Source organism: Haliaeetus albicilla, chromosome 14 (assembly GCF_947461875.1).
Source record: "Haliaeetus albicilla chromosome 14, bHalAlb1.1, whole genome shotgun sequence".
In the NCBI taxonomy this organism is placed as follows: Eukaryota; Metazoa; Chordata; class Aves; order Accipitriformes; family Accipitridae; genus Haliaeetus; species Haliaeetus albicilla.
The window spans coordinates 24418147-24442423 of record NC_091496.1 but is presented as its reverse complement, the minus strand read 5'-3'; the positions used below and the strand labels follow the sequence as shown (position 1 = coordinate 24442423).

Here is a 24277-nt window from a genome sequence, read left to right as displayed (position 1 = left end):
GCCACCCTGCTTCTCCCTGCGCCGCAGTGACTGAGCTGTCCCCGCTGTTAATGCCTGTCGCTGCTGAGTCCAGAGCGCGTAACTCTCAAAACACAACTTAATTCTTCTCAAACACCAGTGCAGTCATTCCCTTATCAGGCCATAAATGTAGGCGATACAAAATCATTATAGCAAGAGCCAGGCTGCTTACAAGTAATACAGCTAACTTTTAAATGAATTTACTTACTTATTTTGCAATGACATGATGAGTGTTTAGGTAAAATTCTGCCCTTATCTTCAGATGCCCTCAGTTTCTCATTAGTTAAAAGCCCACTCATTAGGAAGAGCACATTCCCAGGACAAACACATCAGCTGTTGTAAATTGTTCCACCAAAGTTTTCTGCTGTTCACTGATTTTATAGAGGTAAGTGTCATGTTATTTACTCAATTAATAATCAGTAGAGACAAAGTTTTCACTTCTGCTTATAGACTACCAGTTAGGAAGGCTTTCTGTATTATTTTCTATAGCATGTCAGTTCTGGACTATATTTTATTTCTTTTTTTTTCTGTCAAATAGCTATTTGGTGTTTTACACTCCAATGTGTAACAGCAATTTTAAATTAGAAAACTGATCTTGAAATGCTGTCCTTGAATAAAATTAATGTTTGAAAAACAAGAGTAATGCTTTGACTTTAAAGGTATTTCAGAATTTGATTAATCAATTTAATATTTAAATGCACTGGGCTGTGCACGCAACACCACACACCTAGAAAGCAGCTAATCATATGCTGGTCATGTATTTAATCCTATATGAAAAATAAAAAAAAATACTTCGTTCATTAGAAGCAAAACATTCAGGGTAATTGTTTCAAGATGACTCACAGTAAGGCAGCTCATCACCTACAAACAGTGTATTTTAAAATAATCTCAAAAAGACCCCAGAAGAGGATTGCAGTTAGTTGTTTTACAATGAGTTCTGTTTAGTAATGATTTGTGTTAATATATTGGGCTGGGTATTTGTAGAGCTAGAGATACTTTTAATTCATTTATTTGAGACAATGTAGACCCCAGACAAGCTGTGTATTGGCATACAAATAAAGTCTGAAGTTAATTTCACCTCACATGCTTTACACATATTTTCCAAATTGTCCTGAGTTTCTGTTCGGCAAAGTGTAGTATTTCCTTTTGTGTTATCCAAAGAATAGGAATTATTTATTGCAAGCAGAGATTTACAGTGGAAATACATAACTGTTTCAAGCATTTGCCAACATATTAGGGTTTTTTAGCTAACTAAAGGACAAATTTTTCCTCTTACGAGATTATAAATGCTTAATAACTCCATTAATTCAACTGGAATATTTCCAGATTTACACCCCTCAATTAATTTCAATTGAATTTTCTTGAATTACACCATCTGAAAACAGAATTTATCTTTGTGAGAGCTAAAGCTAATTTAGCTTACAGCATTTTCTCGAGAATAAGCCAAGGCCTGATTGTAGGAATTCTCTGTGTTATCAATTTGACTTAATTTTCTCTTTTATAAGTGCCTCTAATAACAATAAACCTTTCATAAAATGAATATGTGAATTAAGCAGATGGTGTGAAAGAAGCTAAACTATTTTAAATGCTTCGCAACAATGTAAACTCATGTATTATTTATTGTACGTTATTACCCATTCATACATTCCTATAAGCTATTAAAATTACATGCCAGAGGTAGGATGTATTCTGTTAGTGCCAATTAATGTTCATGTATTAAAGTTAAAAGTATTCAGTAATAATTTAAAAGGAAAATCTATAAAACAGTGAGAACTTCTTTTCAGAATAGTGTTGGTAGGCACTTTTATTTTCACCCATCAAGGGCCAGAGCCAGAAGAACAGTGTACTAAACACTGCTGAGGACATTAGTCTTAATTATTCAGGGAATTAAGGCTTTAATGCCTCTGACAATCAGTATGGCTCCTCAAGAAGGCAAAAAAATAGAATTTTTTTTCCCCCTTTATTCTTTGCATATGGGGAAGAAATAAATATTAAAATGGCATATAAAAGGTTATACTTTTAACATAGACTTTACAACTTTAAATATTGAGAATATTTTTTTCTAAATTATGTTTGTCTCCAGTTCATAGTGCAATAGAAGCCGATGGAATGGAATTGAAAATAACAATACATCAAGCTTTTTCATAAAAAAGTTAGATCAGTGCTTCATATATTAGATGCACTCTAAATTGATTTATTAGATATGTAAAATGGTATAATACTCGAGATTTTATATAGTTTCATCCACTCAAAAAATACTTCTTTTACTCAACAGTTCAGCAATTGAAAAAGTGTTAGTGGCACATATATGTATATTTAATCTCCCTCTATTGCACGAACAGATTTGAATCATATTACTTTATCTTTCTGTGGTATTCAAAGTGTCATCAATAATCTGCAGTGATTTAAAATGACAGGACGGTCTTTTCACTGAAACAGTACTGGGAACCATGACCTGTATCTTAATTTTCCCTCTGTCACTGATTTGCTAGTAAATCACTGAAAAATTTCAGTATCCCCATAGGGAATGTTTTTGTCTCCAGCAGGAAGTTTAGAATTAACATTTGAGAAACAGTTTGAGGTGCCTGTGTTAGAGGCGGTGGGGCAGCGAGGGGGAGCAGAGCCAGGAGGGAAGGAGATCCCCGGCCATCCATCGCCGCGGGCTCCCTGCTTGTGTGTGAGCAGGGAGCAAGGACAAGCTGACCCCAGCACACCCATCGGTGATTCAGTGGGCTGTACCCAGCCTTGAACGGCCAGATCAAAAAAAAAAAAAAAAGAGGATGCAGGCTCCAAAAATGGGATGTGAAAGCATTTGGGACAATTTACAGAGTCGCTGCAGCACCGGAGTGTCGGACCAGTAGATGTTTGGGGTGCCTAAACTGCACACGTGGAAGGGGAAAGGTTAAATATTTCACCGGTGGTGCTTTGGTGGCAACACACAGATGCAGGTGTCTTTATCTGTGCCTGTGAGATCTGGAAGCGACCAGAGCCCAAGCCTTAACTGCATGGACAAAAGAGCACTTTTGATGGCAAAGCCCAGCAGAATGAATGCAGCCGGCTGCAGGGTTTGGCGCTGGGACCGGGGAGCTGGGATAGCCCCATCTTTCCGCCCTTCACCAACCTGCACCGTCGTTTCTCGCTTTTAAACACAACTAAGATCTCTGTCAGGCTGGAAATGAAAAGTCAAACTGGAAATGAAACGTTACAAGTCTCCTGGCTTTACGGAGGTTTATAACGGGGTGAAGGCAGTTTAAGGAATGACTTTAACTTCTATGAAACCAGTCCTACAGCCAAGGGTGGGGTGAAACGCCATCACCATTTGTCGTGCTGAGTTGCCCTCAGTCTTGTTGGTACTAATGCGATGACGGCATAAGAAACAATGCATGTAAAGGTGTAAGAGTCTGGCCTCTAACGACTATCTGACAAAGACCTTACAGGTAGACTAGGAGAAACCAGGAACATGAAGTACTAGAAAGGTTATTTTTAACAGAAGAGAAGAATTAGGGGTTCCGTGGGAAGAATATCTTTTCAATACCAATTCTTTTCTCTTTCATTCCCATGCTTCCTTGTAGTCTTTCCTCTCAATTTGAGGCATGCCACGAGCTGCACATAACAGAAACAATAAAGCGAAACAGGAAATGCCTAAGCAGATCACTGGTCCAAATATGACTTTCTGTAAAACTGTGATACACACCCAAGAATGTCCTCTGGCATGTTCCATTTGCTTTAAAATTAATAACCCACAGTTTACAAAAATGTCAGCAGTGATAGCATAGGCCTGAATCCCCATTTCCTTGCTCTTCAAATTTCTTTTCACATATTTTACACAAAAATGCAACTTTCACATTGCGCCTTGCAACCTGGTATCTCTGTTCACCTATTGGAAGTGAACTGTAATATGAATTGCAAAGCAAAAAGTCAATTGTGTGTTCGTTTTTGTACTTTTATTGATCTATAAGGAAGACTGCTAACATTTTAGTGTTATTCTTCTGTTCACTTTTTAACTTGGAATCTAGTCTGAGAAATATAGCTAGGAGAATTAGGAAGACGTGAGTCCAGAGACTGAAAACTGGTCATGGTGAGGATACAGTGAATACTTAATCTCTCTCTAATGCAGTTTTACACTTTTGGACCATAGCAGGATTCAGGATAGATAGGCAGTCTGTGTCCATCTTACCAACTTATCTAATGCAAGCCATTTTCAACAAAACCAGGAAAAGCAAGACTTTTTACATAATTTTGAAACAGAAGAATAACAGCAGAGAGGGAGCAAGACAGAGACAGGATGGACAGATTTGGTCTTTCCCTTATTTCCTAAGAAGACAGAGAAATATACATACATGTGTAGATAAACACATGTTATCTTGTAAATGCATATTGTGTGCATGTAAATTGCACCTCATAGAGAATGCACAAGATTTTTCAAGTTATTTGCAAGGTTCTTTTACATGGCATTGTATAGTGGAAAAAATGTTTAAATACAGTAGAAATGTCTGTATTTCTTAGCCACAATAATAATTTCTACCCCAAATGTGGTCAGCCTACATTCAAAAAAGGACATTTCTTTTAGCTGCCAATTTTGCACATTCCTCAGTGGAATGCAAACAATCCAGTTTCCTGGATCCATTAATTTCCTTTTTAAGTGCCATCATATTTAATTTATTTTCCAAGCAAAATACTTCCCTACAGATATGAGTTAAAATGAATGTGTGTCTACAGTGAAAGAAAGTACAGTGCTACACTAAGCAGTTGCAAGACAGGAGTCAATAGTGCATATGACAGGCTGAAAGCAAGCTTGGTAAAGTGTTGTCAACCTAGTTTAGGCCACAAAGCATGACTGTTCTGTTGGAAAAATCACCTTTCTTCTATGATATGACTGTACCTCTTTCCTATTCTGGATGTTAAATTATGTTAATCAGCTACTGGTTAATGAGGGAATCTGAAGTGGCTGTTACTGTAGGAACTCCAGATTTTTTTTTTTTTTTCGAAGTGTGTTTCTGAATTCTGAAATAATTATGGAGTTCAGTGAAAGATGTGCAGCCTAACTCATACTTCACAGGTAACACCACACATCTGTGAGTTCTTACTTTCCTTCTGCACATGACATTGCATACATTTCAGCAGTCTTGAAACTGAGAGTGTAGTTTTCCCTCCCGTCTGAACTGAAGGAGCGAGATAAGCCCAACTTAGTCATAGGATGCAGGCTTCCAGGTGTTACAATTGTAATGTGATTTAGTTTTTAAGATCATCTTTATGATATTTCAGAAAGATTGAAATATCAGCTAAACCATCTTTTAAAATCCTACTTGAAATTAGGTCTAAATCTACATACTCTCTCTGCTTCACTGCAACTTCTGCTTAAAATCTCTTTCCCCTTATGTCATACTTTGCCATTATAGCTCTGGAGAAATTACACCGATTTCTTCAAAATAAGTACAAAAATGACATAGATATCCTGTAAGTTTCTCATCTGACAGGTAAAGAATGATAATGAAATGAAGTCTCCAGAACATCAACTGTTAATCAAAGTATACAATGAAACATTTTTAAGTTTTATTAAATGCTTATTTGATTGAAGAATGATTCTTCTTACCTTGTTGCCCATTGACAACTGGGCATAGGTAGTCAAAACACTTAAAATGTCCCACTCCAGCAAGATAAATCTGAACAGTGAATATGTCCATACAATTGAGCTGTTCATCCAGAAGAGATTATAAACCTTGGGCGTCAAGAGCAATTAAAGTCAGCAGAAGTTGAAAACATAGAATGGTATTATAGCTAAATGTAGCGATTGCACTTCCTTGAAAAGTCAGCATACAGATGAGTATAAAATGAGAGGATGCATTTGCTGGCTATTATGAAGTTGCTAATTTTATGCTGTTTATTTTGGAATCAAAGTGTGCAACTAAGATGTCTAGTTCAGCTATTATCAACTATTTGGAAATGGCAATATAGTGGAATTCTGACCAATAAACATGATTTAAATAAGGGCTGGACTAAGTTAACAGCATTTGCTTAGGAAAAGCAAATGTTTTCTTGTTTCTTTTTACAAAAATAATGAAAGAAATATGCAGAAATGAACTAGCTTTTTCTATTCAAGAAATGGTGAATTTCACCACACTTATTAAAGGATATATTGAAATCCAGCCGTAACCTGCTTCATCCTATACAGCATAACAAAAACTGATGCAAATAGAAAATTACATGTTATTTTGTGCAGTGAGACCATGATCCAGAGTTTCCTGAATACAATACAAAATATCTCATGAACTTCAATGGATTTGTGATCGGGACCTACTTCTTTCCCTTATGAAGAATTCATTTTTGTTTTTAGAATATAGAGCAGAAACACTGAGAACAGATTCTGCTCTGAAAACACTGTAGTGCCTCAGAAAGCTATGTGCATCTTTGGGAAGTTAAATTAACCATGATAATATGTCATTGAATCAGAAAAATGGGAGAATTTGAATCCAGATTCATAATGAGCTTCAAGGAGGAATTGTTAGTGTCTGTGCTCATTAAAAAACAGGGATTGAAGCAGTCCAATTACTGTCCATGCATGAGACTAAAAAGGCCATAGTGCAAAGATACAGCATTGGAAATTGTAATAAAAGATGTTTTGTTCTTGTTTAGAGGTCCTTTTGTGCATTTGCGAAGCAACAGATAATTTATTTTCCCCTCTTTCAGAACTACAGACTTACCTGTTTCTTTGAAAACTTGTTTCACTTGGCTTCAGATGACTTTTTAAAGAAAAAGTAAGCATCTGTAATTAAATTCCCACGTGAAAAAAAATCAGAATTAATTGCAGATTAATGCAACTGGATTGGAACATTTTCAGAGCACAATTTTTTGGAATTGCCTCCCCTTTAAGGAATTGTGTATCTGGGAATGTCTCCTGTATGTAATAGAAAGTAGCAGGAAAAGTGAGATGCTTTGCAATGAGATGCTTTAGCCATCTAAAAGGTAGGCATGTTATCTAGGCACTTATCACCTCCTTTCCTAGGTTAAGGGAGATAGCTGGGTGACTAATTCCGTATAGCTTTAAATAAGGAATTTATAGTAGCTTTGGGAGGTGTCCAGTATTCACTGGAGGACTCTGAATGACTGTCCTTGGCCAGATCCCTAACTTCTAAACAGCTTGAACAGGATTAGACAGATTCCTGCCCTTTTTTTGTGGGTTTCAGCTTGCAGATGCAGACATCTGCATGTCTACAGTTGAGCAAGGTCTCCAGGGTTCTTCACAACTTCAATGAAGATTTGGTCAATCCAGTAAAAAGACTGTTGAGAATTATTCAACATGTCCTGAGATAAACATTTTCACCTTGTCACTTGTGGTGTTTTGTACATGGTCCTGAGCGACTGGCTGTATGTGATCCTGCTTGAGCAGGGGGTTGGACCAGATGATCTCCAGAGGTCCCTGCCAACCTCAGCCATTCTGTGATTCTGTGATTTAAAGCCTTGTCAGGGACAGTGACAAGAATTGGCCAGGAACTAAAAATATAACATAAAATTACCCTGCACTACTATTTCCTGGCCTATCTCTATTATGAGGTATTATCCGCAATGTTGTAATGCCTAGGGCTGTCAGATGTACACAAGAACTGTACTGTATTAGTCATTAATACCTGACAAAATGATCTAATTATATGTATATAATAACACAAAGCTGAACAATATCAGTATTTGGATTGTGGGAATAAGAAGCTAGGATCTTTTCCCAGATCTTTTCTTACACAGAAATTCACTAAAGGTCTTTTATTTCTCTCCTGGTGCTCTTCCCATTTCATCTGAGCTATCACTTTTTGAGAAAAATCTTTGTTTATATTATGGGCTTGTTCTCATGTACTGCAAAGCAATCCAGTCCAAATCATAAAAAAGTACTTACAAATGTACTAAGTCAGTTTGCTGCATCAAAGAAGGAGTGCAAAGTACTGTGATACATTCATCAGTTTGTATAAAACAGGAAGGGAAAGGCATTTTTTTGCCCCCCGCCTCAGCCTATGACATTACTTAGATGATTATGCAAGACTCTGCAGGAAAACAGAGAAAAAGATGCCAGTTACAAGCATAATACTTCCTTCCAGCAGATCAGTGGAGTGAAAATAACCTGGCATCCTCTTCCAACAGGCACACTTGTACTTAGTACCAGCTTGATGGCCTGTAGCAATGGCCCATTTCACTCAAGGATGTTATCCTTAATAGGATCTAAAGGACTGTGAGCAAAGTTTTAAAACTTGGGTGCTAAATCTATATTTAGGCATGCAAAGCAAGCTGCCAAAGAGTGGGTGAGGACAACAGGAGCATAAAACTCTAGCTTGCTAATGAGGGCTTGCTCCTGGGGAGTCCTGCGTTGTGGCTTCTTGCAGTCCTGCTCTTCACTCACTGCCCGTAGCCATTGCTGAAGGCAAATTGCCACCTTCCACCTCTTGGGAACCTGCTCCTGTACCAGACCACTGGTGGGGGAGGTGACTCAATGCTTTTCTGGAAGTGGGGACAGAAAAACAAGAGACTGGAGATAGAGGAGAAAAGGGCTGTTCTGTAGGAGATAAAAAGACAAAATAGACTCTTAAGAGAAAGGCAGAAGATCAGGAGAGCAGTGGCAGGCAGGAAAAGAAACATCAAACCCAGAAGATGGAAGAATGGCAAGGAAGGACAAATGACGGGGGGAAATCCTGGATTATATCACTTATGAGAGCCAACAAATTTTCAAAAAGTGAAAAATTTTTTTCTTTAATAAGTGTGCTGGCAGGTTTGGATAGGCATACCTGCAGCCTTCCCGTAGATTTGGCATCCCATTACAGATTAAAAGGTAATGTCCAAGGAGTACTACAAAATCTAGTATTTAGAGTGGTGTGTTGACTATACTGGTCTGGAAAGCAAGAAACCTAGGGATCCCAGCTGTGAGCTAATGGATGGGTAGCTGTGAAGAGCTGTCCTTGTCTAGGAAAGGACTTAAGTGATTAACTGATGTTACCTGAGTGAGAAAATACCACGGACAAGTGAAGCTAGGCTAATTACAAAAGGATAACTTGTGTCTGACTTTACAGGCAAGGAAAGAAATCATTAAAAATCGATGTAAAATAGGGAAATATCCAGTTTCAGGACATTTCAAATTCACCTGGGTAGTGCATGAATTGAACCTGCAATGCAGACAATGATTGCAGTGCTTTAACATGTGACTAAAATAAAGAAACTTGACAGGTGAATGATAGAAGATAACAACAGAAAGCATAAACCATGTCACACTATAGATGCAGTAACGTTCATAAGAGCAAACAATTTTTATGATCTCTGAATTCAAGCTGATATATCAGCTGGACCCCACCATGTAGTATTTGCTCTTCAGCACCAATAATAGGTACTGTATTCCTCAGCAAAGAGACCTGCATAACAAACCCAGGACAAAGTTGAGCTGTGCTTCTTGGGGAAGAGAGAGGAGCAGGGGCAGATTCTGGAGCAGCCGGCTGTGGGCAGTGGGGGAACAACTGCCCCACGGGGTGCAAAGTGGGGGTGTGGGAGCCCAGGGTGCCAGCAGCCCTGCAGCTCTGGCAGCTCCCAGAGTACTAGTAGTCCCCAAGCCAGCGTGACTGTCAGGGAAAACAGCAGACCCTGAAAGGAAAAATTAATGCTAACAAGCCCCTGCTTCTCAGACCAGGTCCCCTTTTTCAAGGATACAGTGTGCTTTTCCAGCTAGTTCAGATCCACTTAAAATGATTTATTTTCTTTAACACATTGATATTTTATTTGCTTTCTGTATATTAAGTATCTTAAACCACTAAGTCATTAGTAGTATCACCCTGCTAGCCTGCAGATTGATTATCACTCTTGCATCTATTCATTTAGAAAATGAAAATTAAATTCAGGAGTAGATAACAATACACTTTTGTCCAGATATGCTGAAAATTGCAGCGTTTCTGAGTTCTCTTGCTTAATTTGTGTGAGGTAGAAGTGTCTGCCTTTTGTTTAAATTACCTTTCCTATTGTAACCATTAGCATATACAGATAATAAAGCAGGCCTTAGCCCCATTGTGATGATGTTCTAGGCAAGTCAGATGGACCATAGCAGAATTCGCTTGGAAGCTGAAATTTCAAATGAGCAGCACATTCTTTTTTATACTGTTGTTTTTGGTTTTTCTTTTATTAACTCATCTATTGCAGACATCAGGGAGCAAATAAGTGTTAAAGGTCTGAATCAACTGTGGGAGGTGTCTGGGTGAGAAGGAAAGTGAAAAAAAGCTAAGCATTAGAACACACTTCTGGACAGCAAATTCTATCAAAAAAGTCTTTCAAAGCATTTGAAATTAGACCTAATTTTTACAAGGTCTCAGTTTTGCACTGTCCTCTGTTTGCACTGGGTATAATGTTAACAAAAGCAAAGCAAACCAAAAGACATCCCTTTGTCATCCTACCCGACTTCAGGGTGGCTACTGCCCTTCTAACATGTCTTCTCTCATTTTGTTTTCAAGGACACATCATAACAATTTCCCAGAAAAAAACATGCCATGGATGTTCAAATGGTCAAAGGGTTAGCAGTGGCAGTGCTGCTTACTATGGTTGATGCTCAGCTGCCAAAGCCAGCACGGGCCCCTCTGGTTCTGCACAAGCCTTTCGTGGTTGTTTGGAATGCACCGACTGAGCAGTGCAGGCTGCGGTACAAGGTGGACCTGGATCTCAGTGTTTTTGATATTGCATCCAACACCAATGAGACTTTGAGCGGATCCAATGTGACAATCTTCTATCACACTCATTTGGGATACTATCCCTACTACTCAGATAACGGAGATCCTGTCAATGGAGGGGTGCCCCAGAACGAAAGTCTTATCAAACACCTTAATAAGGCAAAGTCTGACATTGACTATTGCATACCCATGAAGAAATTTCAGGGACTTGCAGTCATTGACTGGGAAAACTGGAGGCCCCAGTGGGATAGGAACTGGGGCAATAAAAGCATTTATAGAAATAAATCTCTTGAGATGGTTAGGAGACGGCATCCTCAGTGGTCAGAGGACAAAATTAGGAAAGTGGCCAAAGAGGAATTCGAAAATGCTGGCAAGAGTTTTATGAACAATACCATCCTTCTGGCTGAGCATATGAGACCAAATGGTTTGTGGGGTTACTATCTTTACCCAGACTGCTACAATTATGATTACAAAGAACACCCCCAAACATACACGGGGAAGTGCCCAGCCATTGAGTCTTCCCGCAATGACCTCCTGCTTTGGCTGTGGAAGGAAAGCACTGCTCTCTACCCTTCTATATACCTGGATTATATACTGAAGTCAAGTCCAAACGCACTAAGATTTGTTCACTATCGGGTTAAGGAGGCAATACGTGTTGCCTCAATTGCTAGAAAAGACTACGTTTTGCCTGTGTTTGTTTACTCCAGACCATTTTATGCCTATACTTTTCATGTTTTAACAGAGGTAAGCAGACAGACTTCTTTCGAAATTTAGAGATTAGAAACAGCCTCTTAAAAAAAATACTTTCTGAAAGTTTTCCTTGTATAAAAGCACATGCATTTGTTTTTCATATTTAAGGCAGCCCCTCTAAAAGGAAGTACTGTAGTCACAGTACAAAACTCCACACCTTTCAAGAGTTAATATTGCAGTGCTTTGGTTTACTTCTGTAGGATAACATTGTATATTTTTAATGAGGGTAATTTAGAAAGAAAGCACAAAGAAATCATTTCCTTAAGGAAGTAATTCATTCTGATATTTTAATTCTTCAGGACAGCTTGTGAAATGAACTTGACAAGTTTTTGTGAAGTTTAAAACTAATTAGTGTAATGGAAAGATAAACTTTCATGAGAAAGGAGCCTCAGGGCTTTTTTGTTTCCTTATCCGAATGTAAATTCATTCAGTATAGAAATAAACCAGTCAAGTAAACTAGTCTGGCCTGGAGTTCCTAAATCCTGCAGTGATGAGCATTGGCCATCTCGCTTTCCAGAGGTACAACACGTTCAAATATCTTCATGATCCAACATTTAGTGCTAACATCGTGGAGTCTTTTAATAAAGAAACCAAGTTTTTGAGTCATGCAATGTTCCTTCAACCAATGATCAAGTGCAATAAATATATAGTGGCCACAATATTAATGGTAAAAATATATGCTTACAAATCCCAGACTTTCTGGAGATGTAATGGTGATTGTGACTCTGACTTCTTTTATGCACGTAACAGAGAAGCACAGATGGTTATTCATTTCTCTAGTAGTTGTCCCAAGTGCTGGAAGTTTTGCTTTGATTGCTATCAATTCCATGAGAGGGGAGGAAATCTGGGGCAGGGAACTTATGGAAACAACCCCTATATGGCTAAGGGTGTCTGGGGGTGCTCCCTCCCTTTGGTTTATGGAGAGCTGCATGAGAGCCGGCTTCTGCTGCTGCCAGAGGCAAGTTCTTGACTCAAACCAGAACAGCCAAAGGGAGAGAAGGGCAAGGGAAAAGGCAAGGGTCAGTCCAGGAAACCACAGGCTGCACGTGCCTTCAGCCCGCAGCTGGAGCTGGGGAGGTGAGGTGCAGTCCCGACAGCCTGAGAAGGGTTTCAGGCTGCCCCCAGGAAGCAAATGGTACATAGAAGCAATCATGAATTTGGTCTGCCTCATTTTTAGCAACCAGCAACTCTCTGGAGCTGTTTTCTGTGTGATGTGGAAACTGCAGGTCCTACCTGTCAGAAATCGTGGGGAAATAGGCAAGGCTGGGTCCCACAGAAGGCAAGGAGCCACTGGGGTTGGTACAGGTAGGATTTTGCCCAGAACACCTTCACTGAAGAACTCAGGCTGTGAAACAGATAAGCATTCTTCAAATGCAGGCTGTAATAATACATTTTTATAATATAAATTAGTCCCTTGATGGGTACAAAAATACCACGAATGTTACTGAAAGCTATGAAAACTAACATGCTGTTACCAGTTATGCACGAGTTCAAAATCTGTGGTAGTATAAAGTTACTGTTTTACCTTAAGCTATTTTCTGAACAGTACAGTGGTAATTTGGAGTGACGTTCCTCTTAAGTTACACTCTTTAACTCACTGGCCTGTTTTTCAATTGCATGTAGCCATTTACTCTTGGATGCTTTAAAGATCACTTTAGAACTCTGCAGCCAGGGAAGATCCCTGCATAGCCAGAGAAGCATCTTTGGGTTATGCTCCACTACATATTTGCTGGTAGAACAGTACCCATCTCTACAGGCAGCCATGGGGACAGGGCTTGACGTGTCTCTAGACTACACACATCGTCTGTGCAAACAGCTTGGGGACTGCCAGGAACTTGCAGGGTTGCACTTAAGAAAACCGTAAATAGGAATGATCAGGAAAATAATGTTCTTGTTTTCCTTCATAGCCCTGAAGCCAGCAAGATATTTTAGATATGGTTTTGTGTGCTCAGATTTTAGACTAGACTGGAGCTTCTCATTTGACCCATGATATGCCCCTAAGTGATGCTCCAAACCTACAAACAAAGTATGAAACCTCCGAGATCCAGCAACAATGTGCATCAATGTGACAAGGAAAGGAGCCAGTGTAGTACAATGACATTCAGGCTAAATGGCTATAGAAAAAATGGGATATCAGGCTAATAGATACCTGAGCTCTGACAGGGACTGGGCCAGGAGAACTGCTGTCCTGCTCTATCAAGCTGTGCAAGAGCTGTGACATTCTGGTCCAACAGAAATAACTGCTGACACATTCAAGCTAAGCCCTTCTGTAAACAGTATGAAAAGTACAGTAAGTATCACAGTGGAAGAAAATAGAAAGAATGGTTGTGAGTCAGAGTCACTGAGGGAGAGACACAGGTCTAGCAGACCTTCAGAAAGATGAAAGACCCAGGTCCCAAATGGATGCTGTAGCTGTGTGTGCTGTACTTTTCATCCTGACTGCACCTGGAACCAGGTGAGTTGTGCATAAGGTATCCGAGGAATTAATCCTACTTTTTTTCTTGGAAACAATTTATAAATTCTGAATTGGGATCCCAATCATTATGAAAGGTTTCTGTATTTGCTAGAAATGCATATAAGCAGTTTGCCATCTGTAGGGTATTTAGAAGCTATCTGCCTTGACAATTCACTGCTAAGCATGTGGGAGAAGGAAGTTACACAGTAGCATCTGTGCTTCCTGACTAGATGGCTGAAGTCTTTAATAAAGCAGGATGACAACTAACGAAGAATAATGGATAACAATTCTCTCGTTCACCTACAGATAGTCTTCTCTGATGACCAGGTGTGCATGTGTACAGAGACCATTCCCTGCAACCATGCCAGGCTTGCAGTACCATTCCTGAACACAGAAAAAGCATGTCTGTAAGGCTGTTCAAAATTTAAAGGAGAGACTACAGATGTAGTTATTTTTCTTTCCTCAACTAGAACTGACTGTCCTGTTTCCTCTCAAGCTCCAAAACTGAAATGGCTTAGCTCGCCTAAGTTTTTTAGTGTCCAATGCAGTGACTTGGCTGATCAAAATGTGGAGAAGCATTGACAGAAACTAGAGCCTCTCCCTCCCTGCCAAATCAGCTGTTCGCTTGGAGATAAACCAGCATAATCTTGAGGACCTTTGGCTGTTGCACACTGCCCCCAAAAGCTTGAACGAGGATGACTATCAGAAGGGAAGAGGTTTTGTTGACTTGTTTATCACTTGGAGAAATACCAGACACCAAAGTGGCAGCTGACCCATAAAGTTGCCTCTTCAGGACAGCCCTCTAACATGGAAGGATGAGGGTCTCATACAAGGAGTAAAACAGGATTCCCCGCCTAGACAAATGCCAAGATGCTCATATTTAAAGCGATATCTAAATTTTTTTAAACTTGCATATTTTCGTATGAGGTACTTGTTACACTCACACGGCCAGTGAGCCCCCACTGATGCCAAGCTGTGTTGTGTGAGGAGCGGTGCTGGGTTCAGTCCCGAAACCAGGACTGCTGTGTCTGAGGCCGCTGGCAGAGCTCGTGTGCCTCACTCGGGGCTTAACAGAGGCACCTCCCTCTCTCTGCTCCCCATTTCCTGCTCTCAGCCATTTTGAGAAGCATGTTCCTTTTCTCAAAATACCCAAATGGGGGCTGAAACTTTTATTTTCTAACCCTGCCTGTGGCAGGGGAGGGGGGGGGTGGTGCCTCCTTCTCTGTGTGACCATCTGGTGGTCAGAGCACCCATCTCTGGCGCGGGAGCTCTTGGCTCAGTTCTCTTCCCAGCCTGCTCAGGATGAATCCAGAACCCTATGTTAGGCAACAGGAAAGAGTGAGGGAATCACCAGACCAAAAAGAACATGTGTATGAGAGAGCAAAAACAAAGAGAGGGTGCAATCTGCCATTCATAGGTTTTGCAGGGAGGAGCCCTTATGTGCTGGTGGCTTTTGAAGGAGCGAACATGAGTCAGTCCTTCAGTAAAAGACATAACTATGCCTGGAAATGACGGTCAGAAACCTTACTTCTCTCCTTGTGGGCAAGTTACCTAATTATTAAGCTGAATTCATCATAATCTGTAGTCAGATTCCCATTTGTTTCTCTTGCTCTCCTTTGAACCTTCATTGAATTGGTGCAAAGTGAAATAGCATCAGAAAGAGAAATGGTACCCCTCTAAACATTGTCTGTAACCTCACGGTGAAAGTAACTCCCGCTGGAGGGTTAGCTGGAGATGATATATCTTTTAAGCATGGGGGAAGAGAGAAAAATTCAGGCCATGACTTTCTAATTTTCTTTCCTCCTGGGGAGGACTCTTAGCACTTCGACATTTGTTTTAAAGAATGCAAAAAGAGGAAATATAAGGAGAGTGTTTAAATGAAGTCCCATACAATTTTTTTTGCAGTGAGCTGCTGTTTTCGCCAGCATCCAACACCTGTGCAGGTACTATAAGAGTCCTTTAAGCATCCCTAGGGGAATATACCTTCCAATCAAATGCCAGATTTTGGCCTTAGCCTGAGAAAAATTCTGAGTTTCTCAGCATTGGCAAGGTGGTGATTCTAGGTGTGTGGGAAACTGGAAGCGTACGTGCCTCGGGAACTTCAGCTGTGAAATTATCATTGCCATTGGACTTCACACACTCAGAGGGCTACGTGAACACTAAGGGTCGAGCTCTTGGTTTTGATTATTTTATATCCATATGAATTAGACATGAGGTGCTAAAATCCCTTTGTGGATCTGAATCTAAATGATTTCTAAAAGTAACAAAAGAAAGATGTAGAATATGAGGGAATAAAAACTGGATTTACTGATTCCTGGCCAAGCACCCTAACTCCTGGAGCATATTACTTACAAAATCTTTATTTTGAGGTTTGCTCAGGTCTTAGTTCATCCAGCAATGCTAAATATCTATTGATTATTTATCTTGGCTGTCTGAAAAGGTTTCATTAATTTGTTAATGAGATCTGGACTGTGTAAGTGTTAAATCACTCAACCATCATGTGGCTACTGTAGAATCGCAGACCAGTCTTTGTATCTGGGTAATCTTCATAAAATGCTTTGCAAATGAGGAAAGTCTGGGAACCCTCATTACGAAGATGTCAGGCTGTATTTCACATTCTCTTAACATTTGATATTTTGATCTTTAATTCACACACTTCTTTTTTATTTTTTAATGATAAATTAATTCCCATAGGAAAAAAACCCCAGCCATTTCTCACATGAAAGTAACACCTGTAGCCAACACCACTACCCTTTTATAAAACTAGCACCCAACTATGCACTTTTAAGAGTAATGACATTCTCTAAAAGACTGCTGGGATGATTAGCAGCAACACGAACTTCGGGCAAGACCAATTATACTTTATGTGACTTTGAACCCTACACTAAGGGTTCTGCAGGTTTTCCTGCACTGTTTTGTCCAACCTTTAGTTAAGGGTCAAAGTCACTGCTCGCTCTGACTTCTCTGTAATTGTCTTCAACTCTTCAGCAGATTCTTCCTTTCCCAAGGCATTTATTTGTGCCTTCTTTCATATCTCTTGGGCCATAAACATTTCAGGAATGGGGACTCCTTAACTATGCATTGGTAAATTAACAGGCCTACTTACAGAGTGAAATAAATTATTTAGTAGCAATTAACAATAGTAACGTGGTTCTTCCACTCTATCATTTTGCATTTCTAAGGTGCCACCACCATACTGTGGTAATTTGGCAGGTCTTTTGGATTGTTTTCTCCTAAAAAGAGGTGAAAAGACTGTATCAAAGACCATCACTAACTTTTTAAAGGAATTTGTTATTTCTTCATCAGATCAAGAAATATTGTAATATCTATCATTAGAAACACTGATCAGGAATTACTTTCTAATCAATTATTGTAGATAGAACTTATTTTAGATGTAATTGATCATGCCTTGAAATTTGGGGGTGGAAGAACATCCTTCCTCCATATTTTCTAAGATTTAATTGCATTTCTCTTGACACAATATTCACGGTCTCAGGAAGCAGCTTTAAGACACTTGCAAGGTATGTTGTTATGTTGTTGGCAAGGCACCAGTGGCTCCTGTTCTACATAGTCTGGGCTCTGGTAGAGCTGTGTTACTGCTACTGCTACAACTCGACTGCAGCTCTAAGAGCAGACCCGGTTAAGTCAGTATGCAAATATGTGTGCTTTTTTCCCATTTGGCATTATGTAGCACTGGGAGAGGCTCATTTTTCAAAGATATGTTTCCTGGAATAATAGCATGCACGCTGGTAGGAGCAGCAGCTCTGTAACTGTATTGGCATGGCTAAAGCAGCACAAGTTAGACACTTCCCTAAAGCCTATCAACTGCAATTAGACACTAAGGGTGATTCAATGATGTGTGATCATACTTACCATCGCTTGCCAAAAATGGTGCCTACGTAAGCATGATAATCATTCAAAGACTGGTAGATAAAATAGATCATTTAATTCTTATTCTACCAGTTTGGTTGGAGGACGCCTTGTGAATAAACTGTAATGATTTCATCATTTAGTAGTCACACTCATGAACGCAACCTATGCAAACCTTTGGAGATACACAGAAGAGGTTTTTAAACTAAATAGCGATTTTGTTGTGAAGAATATACCACAGGACTGATGTCTTCTCTGGGGGGAAAAAGAAGTGATGGCCATATCCTAGCGCTTTTTTACTTTTATTTTTATATCTTTGGTTTTCTGATGTCTGGTTTTGGCCTTCTTTTTCAGACGGATCTAGTCAATACCATTGGTGAAAGTGCGGCTTTGGGAGCAGCTGGAGTTGTTCTCTGGGGCAGCATGCAATACGCCAGCTCAAAGGTAGGTCGTATCCATTTATTAGTATTTAGGAACCACCTCAATACCTCTTCTCTGCCACCACACCATCCATAGCACCTATCTATCTTTATCAATGTCATCAGCCAGTGACTGAGGACGATGGCTCAGTACTGCTTTCAGGTCTTGTTAGTTCTATGCTTTCGTTAGGCTGAGAAGTCCCATTACTTCAGAGCACATTGCTTTGGGCAGGTCATTCGTAGCATCACAGAATAATGATCCAGGTTAGAAGAATGACATGTTTTGAAGCAGTAACATACAAATATAAGCACAGCTTGTTTTATAGTGTTCTACTTTGTACCTATGGTGGTTTGTACAGATCCGCAGAGGAGTGGAGTCTGGGAGGGGGGGTATTTTCTCTGCTCACTAGGGTTGAAATGACACCTGGAAACTAATGTTACCGCAAGAAAAGGCTTAGTTCCTCCTCCCAGGTTCTTCAGGCTTTCACAAATAGTCCTTCTTGAAGTGATGGAGGAGGCAGGAGGCTGCACTGGGGTTTCACGGGGAGCATGGCAGGCTAGCCCCGGCTCCTAAACCTGGGCTGGGCTTTGGTGCCCACTCGGCTTTCCATGCAGTCTGCTCTCCTCCTCCTGAAGTCTCTGGCAAAGCACCACCGGCTGGGGCAGAGGAAGAGGGAAATCTGAACTCGAACTTTCTAGCCACAATTGCAGCAACTTCTGTGCTGGTTTCTGAAAATGATGTGGCTCCTTGGACACTGAAGGAGTTGGAGAGATCAGGACCAAAGCGGTGAATCAATACGTGCTTTAAAACCTATTAGTTCCATGCACTGCTCCTTGTCAGCAGTTACCAGAAATCTCTACTTAAGGAACTAGTTAGTCTCAGATTAGCATATAAACACTCTTTCTGTTTACTAGGACTCTTCCCTAGTCTAATGCTGTACGTTTCACCAAGCACGCAAATAGACAATATAGTAAAGGTCAATATTTTGCTAATCTTACCCCTGGAAGTAAACTCACTTAAACCCAATAGATTACTCTAGTATGTAAATCCAACAAGATTTATCTCAACAGGTTACTTTAGGCAAGAATAGCTTTGTACTAGTATCTTCTTAGATACAATAAATTTGGACATAATGCTAGCTACTGAGAAATGTGTCATGGTCTTTTATTATCTACAGGAGAGCTGCTCAACTGTGAAACGGTACATTGATGGGCCCTTAGGACATTATGTCATTAACGTGACCTCAGCAGCCAAACTCTGTAGCAAAGTCCTGTGCAAGAAGAATGGAAGATGTATCCGCAAAAACAGCGACTCTTCTGCTTACCTCCATTTGTCACCCACTAATTTTAAGATCCGAGCCCGTCACTCAGAGAGGGGCTCCAGGTTCCAGGTGACTGGTGAACCCAGCCTGGAGAGTATTGAAGCCATGAGGCAGAGATTCATGTGTCAGTGTTACCAGGGCTGGACAGGAATATTTTGTGAATTGCCTGACCAAAGGCTAATGGAGCACTGGGTTCATGTTGTGTTCAGTAGATCAAGAAAGCAAAAGCTTTATGTCTTCCTCTTAGGAGCCATGCAGCTGCTTCTGCTTTGTACCGCACACTAAAGTCTTCTGAGGCAGTGCAAGGAAATAAGAAATGGTGCCACTAAGAGTTCTGTTCCTTAGCAAGTTTTTATTGTGCAGGGAAAAGCCATTGTTGATAAAATAGTTTTATTCTGTTTTCTTCATCTCCTACACCTGGAATTGCTTCAGACAGTAAACATTTTGAAAGCAGCGCCCTCTTTTTTACCATCTCCTTTACTTTTAACTCATGTTTTACTCACACGTTCAACAGATAAAGCTTCTACTGTGTCAGCAGAAGCTTTCCCTGAGTAAAAAAGTTGAATAAACTTGTACAAGGATTCATCCATGTAGCAGCTTAAAAAAGGACACAGAGCCTCTTTGTTTCAGGGCTGGATGGTTTAATATACGGTGATGAGGAAAGTCTTCATGGGGACCAGGGATCGCAAACTGTTCACTGCAGCTCCTGCTGAAGTCAAATGGCATTTTATGTGAGCAGCACTATGCCCAGAGCCACAGCCACTGCAACTCGCTGTTCCTACCGCTTCTGCATGGACAATGTGAAGAGCACAGAGTTATACATCAGTGCACACTTTAAAAAAAAATGTGTATTTCAGTATTTCAAGGCCTAATTTGATTCTTATTGCTTCTAGAGGTATCAGTATTTCCAGCGGTAGTTTTGTGCCATCAATTCCAAAGGTACTGTTTGACTGAAAGTCTCTGCAATCGCCAGTCGTTGGGTCAAATGTTCATTTTCCCACCATACCAGCCACCCAGCAGAATGTACATGTGTTTAGGTGAGGGGCTCCTGAGCTCTGAGAGCAGCACTGGCAGCTGGCACCCCGCAGTGCTCCCGCTCGGGCAGGCGATGGGAGAGCGCTTCTCCTCCTTGCTGCTTGGCATCACTGCTGCCTCTGGGGCCGCTGCGGGTCTTTGCTTGCTGCTCTGCTAACTACACGGGTCTGGTAACTCTGCTCTCCTACCGCTCTTGCGCCGTCACCCGAGCAAGCTGGCTGGTCAGCGACTGGGAAACTGGAGCAGGCGGACAGATCCCACTGCCAGTATGCATCTCCCTCATGCAGGGAAGGAGAAGATGAAGAACTCTACTCCCTGGCAATGTTTTGGCTTGCAGCCTTCAGCTTCAGATGGGGACCTCTTTGGAGGTGGTATAGCTTAATGAACTATGGATTACTGGTGAATTTAGCATCCATAACATGCCGTTCCGTCAGGCTATGGCCTGTCCATTTGCAGTTTTTCATTGGTCCATGTTCATGTGTGAACATATTTCATCAAAGACCCATCTGTCTTCCACCTAACCTTTCAATGTAACAAACAATGAATGACTTCACTGAATTGAAGACAAACCCAAAAAATTCCTACATCCTTCTGACTTAGGGAAGATACTAAAATAATTTTCTTTTGAGGCTTTTGTATGATGCATTGAACTGAGTACCATTCCAGAGCATGGACACAGACATTAATAAGAAACCCACATGTGGGTCTAAGACTTTTTTTTTTACCCTGACTAGTGTCTGTATTGATCATTTTTGGCCGGACTTCATTGCTTACATTACACAGTACCCTATTCCTGCAGCAGTTTGGTTAAAATCAGCAAGGCTATGTGGAGAGGATACTTAACTGAGCAAGGAAGTCTGAATCTGGCCCTTGCCAGGCCACCTTCTTGATACTGTCCTAAATTATTTTAAACATTAACATGTTTCTATGCATTACAATCTGCTGGGGTGTCCTATGTTCTCTGTAATCTCCTGTTGTCTCTGAACATTTCTTCATTATAACCCCACAAAAAAAAACTTTCTTTGGTTTGCTAGGACCAGATTCACAGCTGGTGTGAACTGTGATGCTCAGATTCACTTGAGCCAAAGACCCAGTTCACAACAGAGCTGCAGTGGATACATTAAGGCTGCAATGATCCCTTTAAACCTAGGCAATGAAATGGGACTGACTTCAGTTAAATAGAGACTTAGTGCTAGCTCTCGTGAGCCACTCTGTAATGACATGTGCTGAGAAGCTACAGGAGAGCTTTGCCACTGACCTTTTCCTTTGTAGCGTGTAATGGCGATGGATGACAGCAAAAGTGAAGGTAAAAAACTTTATTATTTTGGTGTGGGAGAGAAAGGATTAAAATTAAAATTTAGAAAAACTGACAGTTGTTAACAACTATGCCTTTAGACTGAAGCTAGTGTGTTTACCTTTTCAAATATTTTTTATTGATTATATACGTTCTGCTTTAGCTCCTGTATCCAGTTCAGTTTGCTAAACTTCAAGGGGAACTTACAAATACTTTACCATATTGAGAGCACAGAAATTATTAGCCCAGTTTTGCTAAATACCTGTCACCCGTGTAGGTCTATATTTAAACTGGATGCTCCTGCTTTGTGTTCTGAAACCAGAGGTGATGTGAAAATGCTGCAATCCTCATGCACTGTGTCAGTGAAATGTGTTTTTAAAATGTTGTGTATCGCTTTGTAAAGTGTTTCCATTATTTCTGTAGGCTTATAAGAATAAACTGTGTTGTGACTTATATACACAATTTATTTGGATAGCATAAATTCAATTAAACTGACATAAGATCTTCATCAGCTAAAGTTTTGGTACTTTGTGGGAAGTTTATACAAACTATACAAATGCTGTGGGTGAACTGGCAATATTCCTGATACAGTCTGTCATGTATATTGTCTGTTAGGGTACACTGGCAGAGCCCTATTAAAGTCCGTAGGGCTCTGTCAGTTTAGGTCAGGTGTAAATTTGTCCAATGGCTCTTCTTTAGTCTAGGTTACCACTTTACACACAAGAGCATATGTGTGTCTGTGGCAGTGCATCTGCCTGGGAACACAGCTTTTTAATTTGGCTCATATATTTCTGTGAAGAACTGCAAGCCCAGTTCTGCATCCTCATCACCAGGTTGTCTTAGGTAGAAGACCAAAATCAGAATTTGGTCTGGGCTTCTTAATAACCATGGAAGGAACCAAGTATCTAAGCAAATGTAATTTTACAGACTTTTTTCTATTTCAGCTAGTTAGAGCCCTTTCTTTTGTAAAGAAAATAAGATTTACCATTAGGCAATGTCCCTGGAAGTTCTTTGAAACTACAGCTGCCAGTGGCGGGGTTGGAGGCAGCTGTGCTGCTGACTGAGGGCAGGCAGAGGTTGCACAGATGCGTGTAAGGGCTCCCACGTCTTGCGTGCTCCCATGTGGGAGCACTAACCGCACCAGACGGTACCAGAGTCAGGATGCGTGTGATCCCCTCAGCTCCACGGGTGCCTGTGCCCTAGGTCACCTGTCAGGATAGGGTCACAATGTGGCACTGCATCATGGTGTCTTTTTTGTTTCTCTTTCCTGTGGAGAAATGTGAAATACAGTCAAAACCTTGCTAACGAGCATTTTTTTACTTTCTGTTGGCATTAAATTAATACTAGTCTTCAAAATAAGTGATGAACTAACTGATTCACTTAATCCAAGTCTGAATACTGAAATCAAATTCAAGTGAATAGGCTTTCTTGCAAAGCCCAGCTACCCAGAAGGTAAGGAAAATGCATTTATTTTATTTTTTTTGCTACTTCATTGATTCTCCCAGGCAGGTTGTATGGTCTACTCTTTGGAGAGACATGATCCAATTTCTATCTGTGGTAGAATTATTTGGAGGAGGGAGAGTTTGAAGCAGCAGAGAACTGTGCTATGTTTATGATGATGTCCTTAGCTAGAACCAGCTCTTAAAGCATAGTTTATCCTGGAAAGTGGGCATTGGTTTCTGGAGATAACAGAAACAAGGATTTGCTGTGTTTCATCTGAACCACCTCTGCTTCAAGATGATAATGGACTCAGACCCCATATCTTTATTCTTCCCAAATGCTGAGCTGTAGAGTCCTCTAATCCTCTGCTTCTTGGCAGACGATAAACAATACCAACAGAAGCATGACTGACAGGCTTCCAGCTTTTCTCAAATTTGCTGATTTAGCATTTCAAAACTTTGAAATTTGAGGAAGTGTTGTGCTCATTTCGTTTTTTTCTCTCGCCACTGCTGGGTGTTGCACTTAAAATGTTGTATGTTCTGAGCCACTCATAAATGTATGGAAAGGCTGGGACTCATTTTGTTCTACTTGAGTCTGACAGGGTAGATGTGTGGGGCTGTGGTCCCAGTTTGACCAGCTTTAGGTGCCACTGGCAACTTCTTCCCACTCCCAACCTTTCTTCTCGCTCCCATCCCTGTATTGTGGCGTGTTGTCCCCTGCTTGTGCCGGCACCGCTGTTTGGGTGCCCTTGCTCTGGTCTGGATTGGGAAACCACCCAGGTCAAAAGTTCCCTTGTTTAAAAAAGGGGGCCTCCCCTGATGCTTTTTTTCTAAAGCGAGATTAATTCCTCTATCTGACTCACATCGCACCACTCACACCGCTGGGCCAGGGCTAAGGAAGTGGGCAAAACCCATAGGGAAGTGGTAGCGAAGCCGTAGGTGGAGTATTGCCGCTCAAGACCATACATCGTGAGCAAGCAGCCTTGGTATGTAGTT

The 24277-nt window shown here is 40.6% G+C and overlaps 1 protein-coding gene across 1 annotated transcript; it reads left to right on the top strand.

Annotated features, from left to right (window-relative positions):
- On the top strand, positions 1-23053 carry LOC104320319 (hyaluronidase-1). Its single transcript, XM_009922457.2, has 4 exons — positions 1-403; positions 10485-11441; positions 18127-18216; positions 19370-23053. Exons 2-4 carry the CDS (start codon positions 10521-10523, stop codon positions 19796-19798), a joined length of 1440 nt encoding a protein of 479 aa, XP_009920759.2. The 5' UTR covers positions 1-403; positions 10485-10520; the 3' UTR covers positions 19799-23053.
- The last annotated feature ends 1224 nt before the right edge of the window (positions 23054-24277 follow it).

Bases quoted from the DNA above. Each gene is read 5' to 3' on its own strand.
- LOC104320319 (XM_009922457.2), top strand. From the start codon at position 10,521: ATGGATGTTCAAATGGTCAAAGGGTTAGCAGTGGCAGTGCTGCTTACT. The intron at 11,442-18,126 runs GTAAGCAGACAG...CTTCTTTTTCAG, and splicing joins CTTTTCATGTTTTAACAGAG to ACGGATCTAGTCAATACCAT. The intron at 18,217-19,369 runs GTAGGTCGTATC...TATTATCTACAG, and splicing joins TGCAATACGCCAGCTCAAAG to GAGAGCTGCTCAACTGTGAA.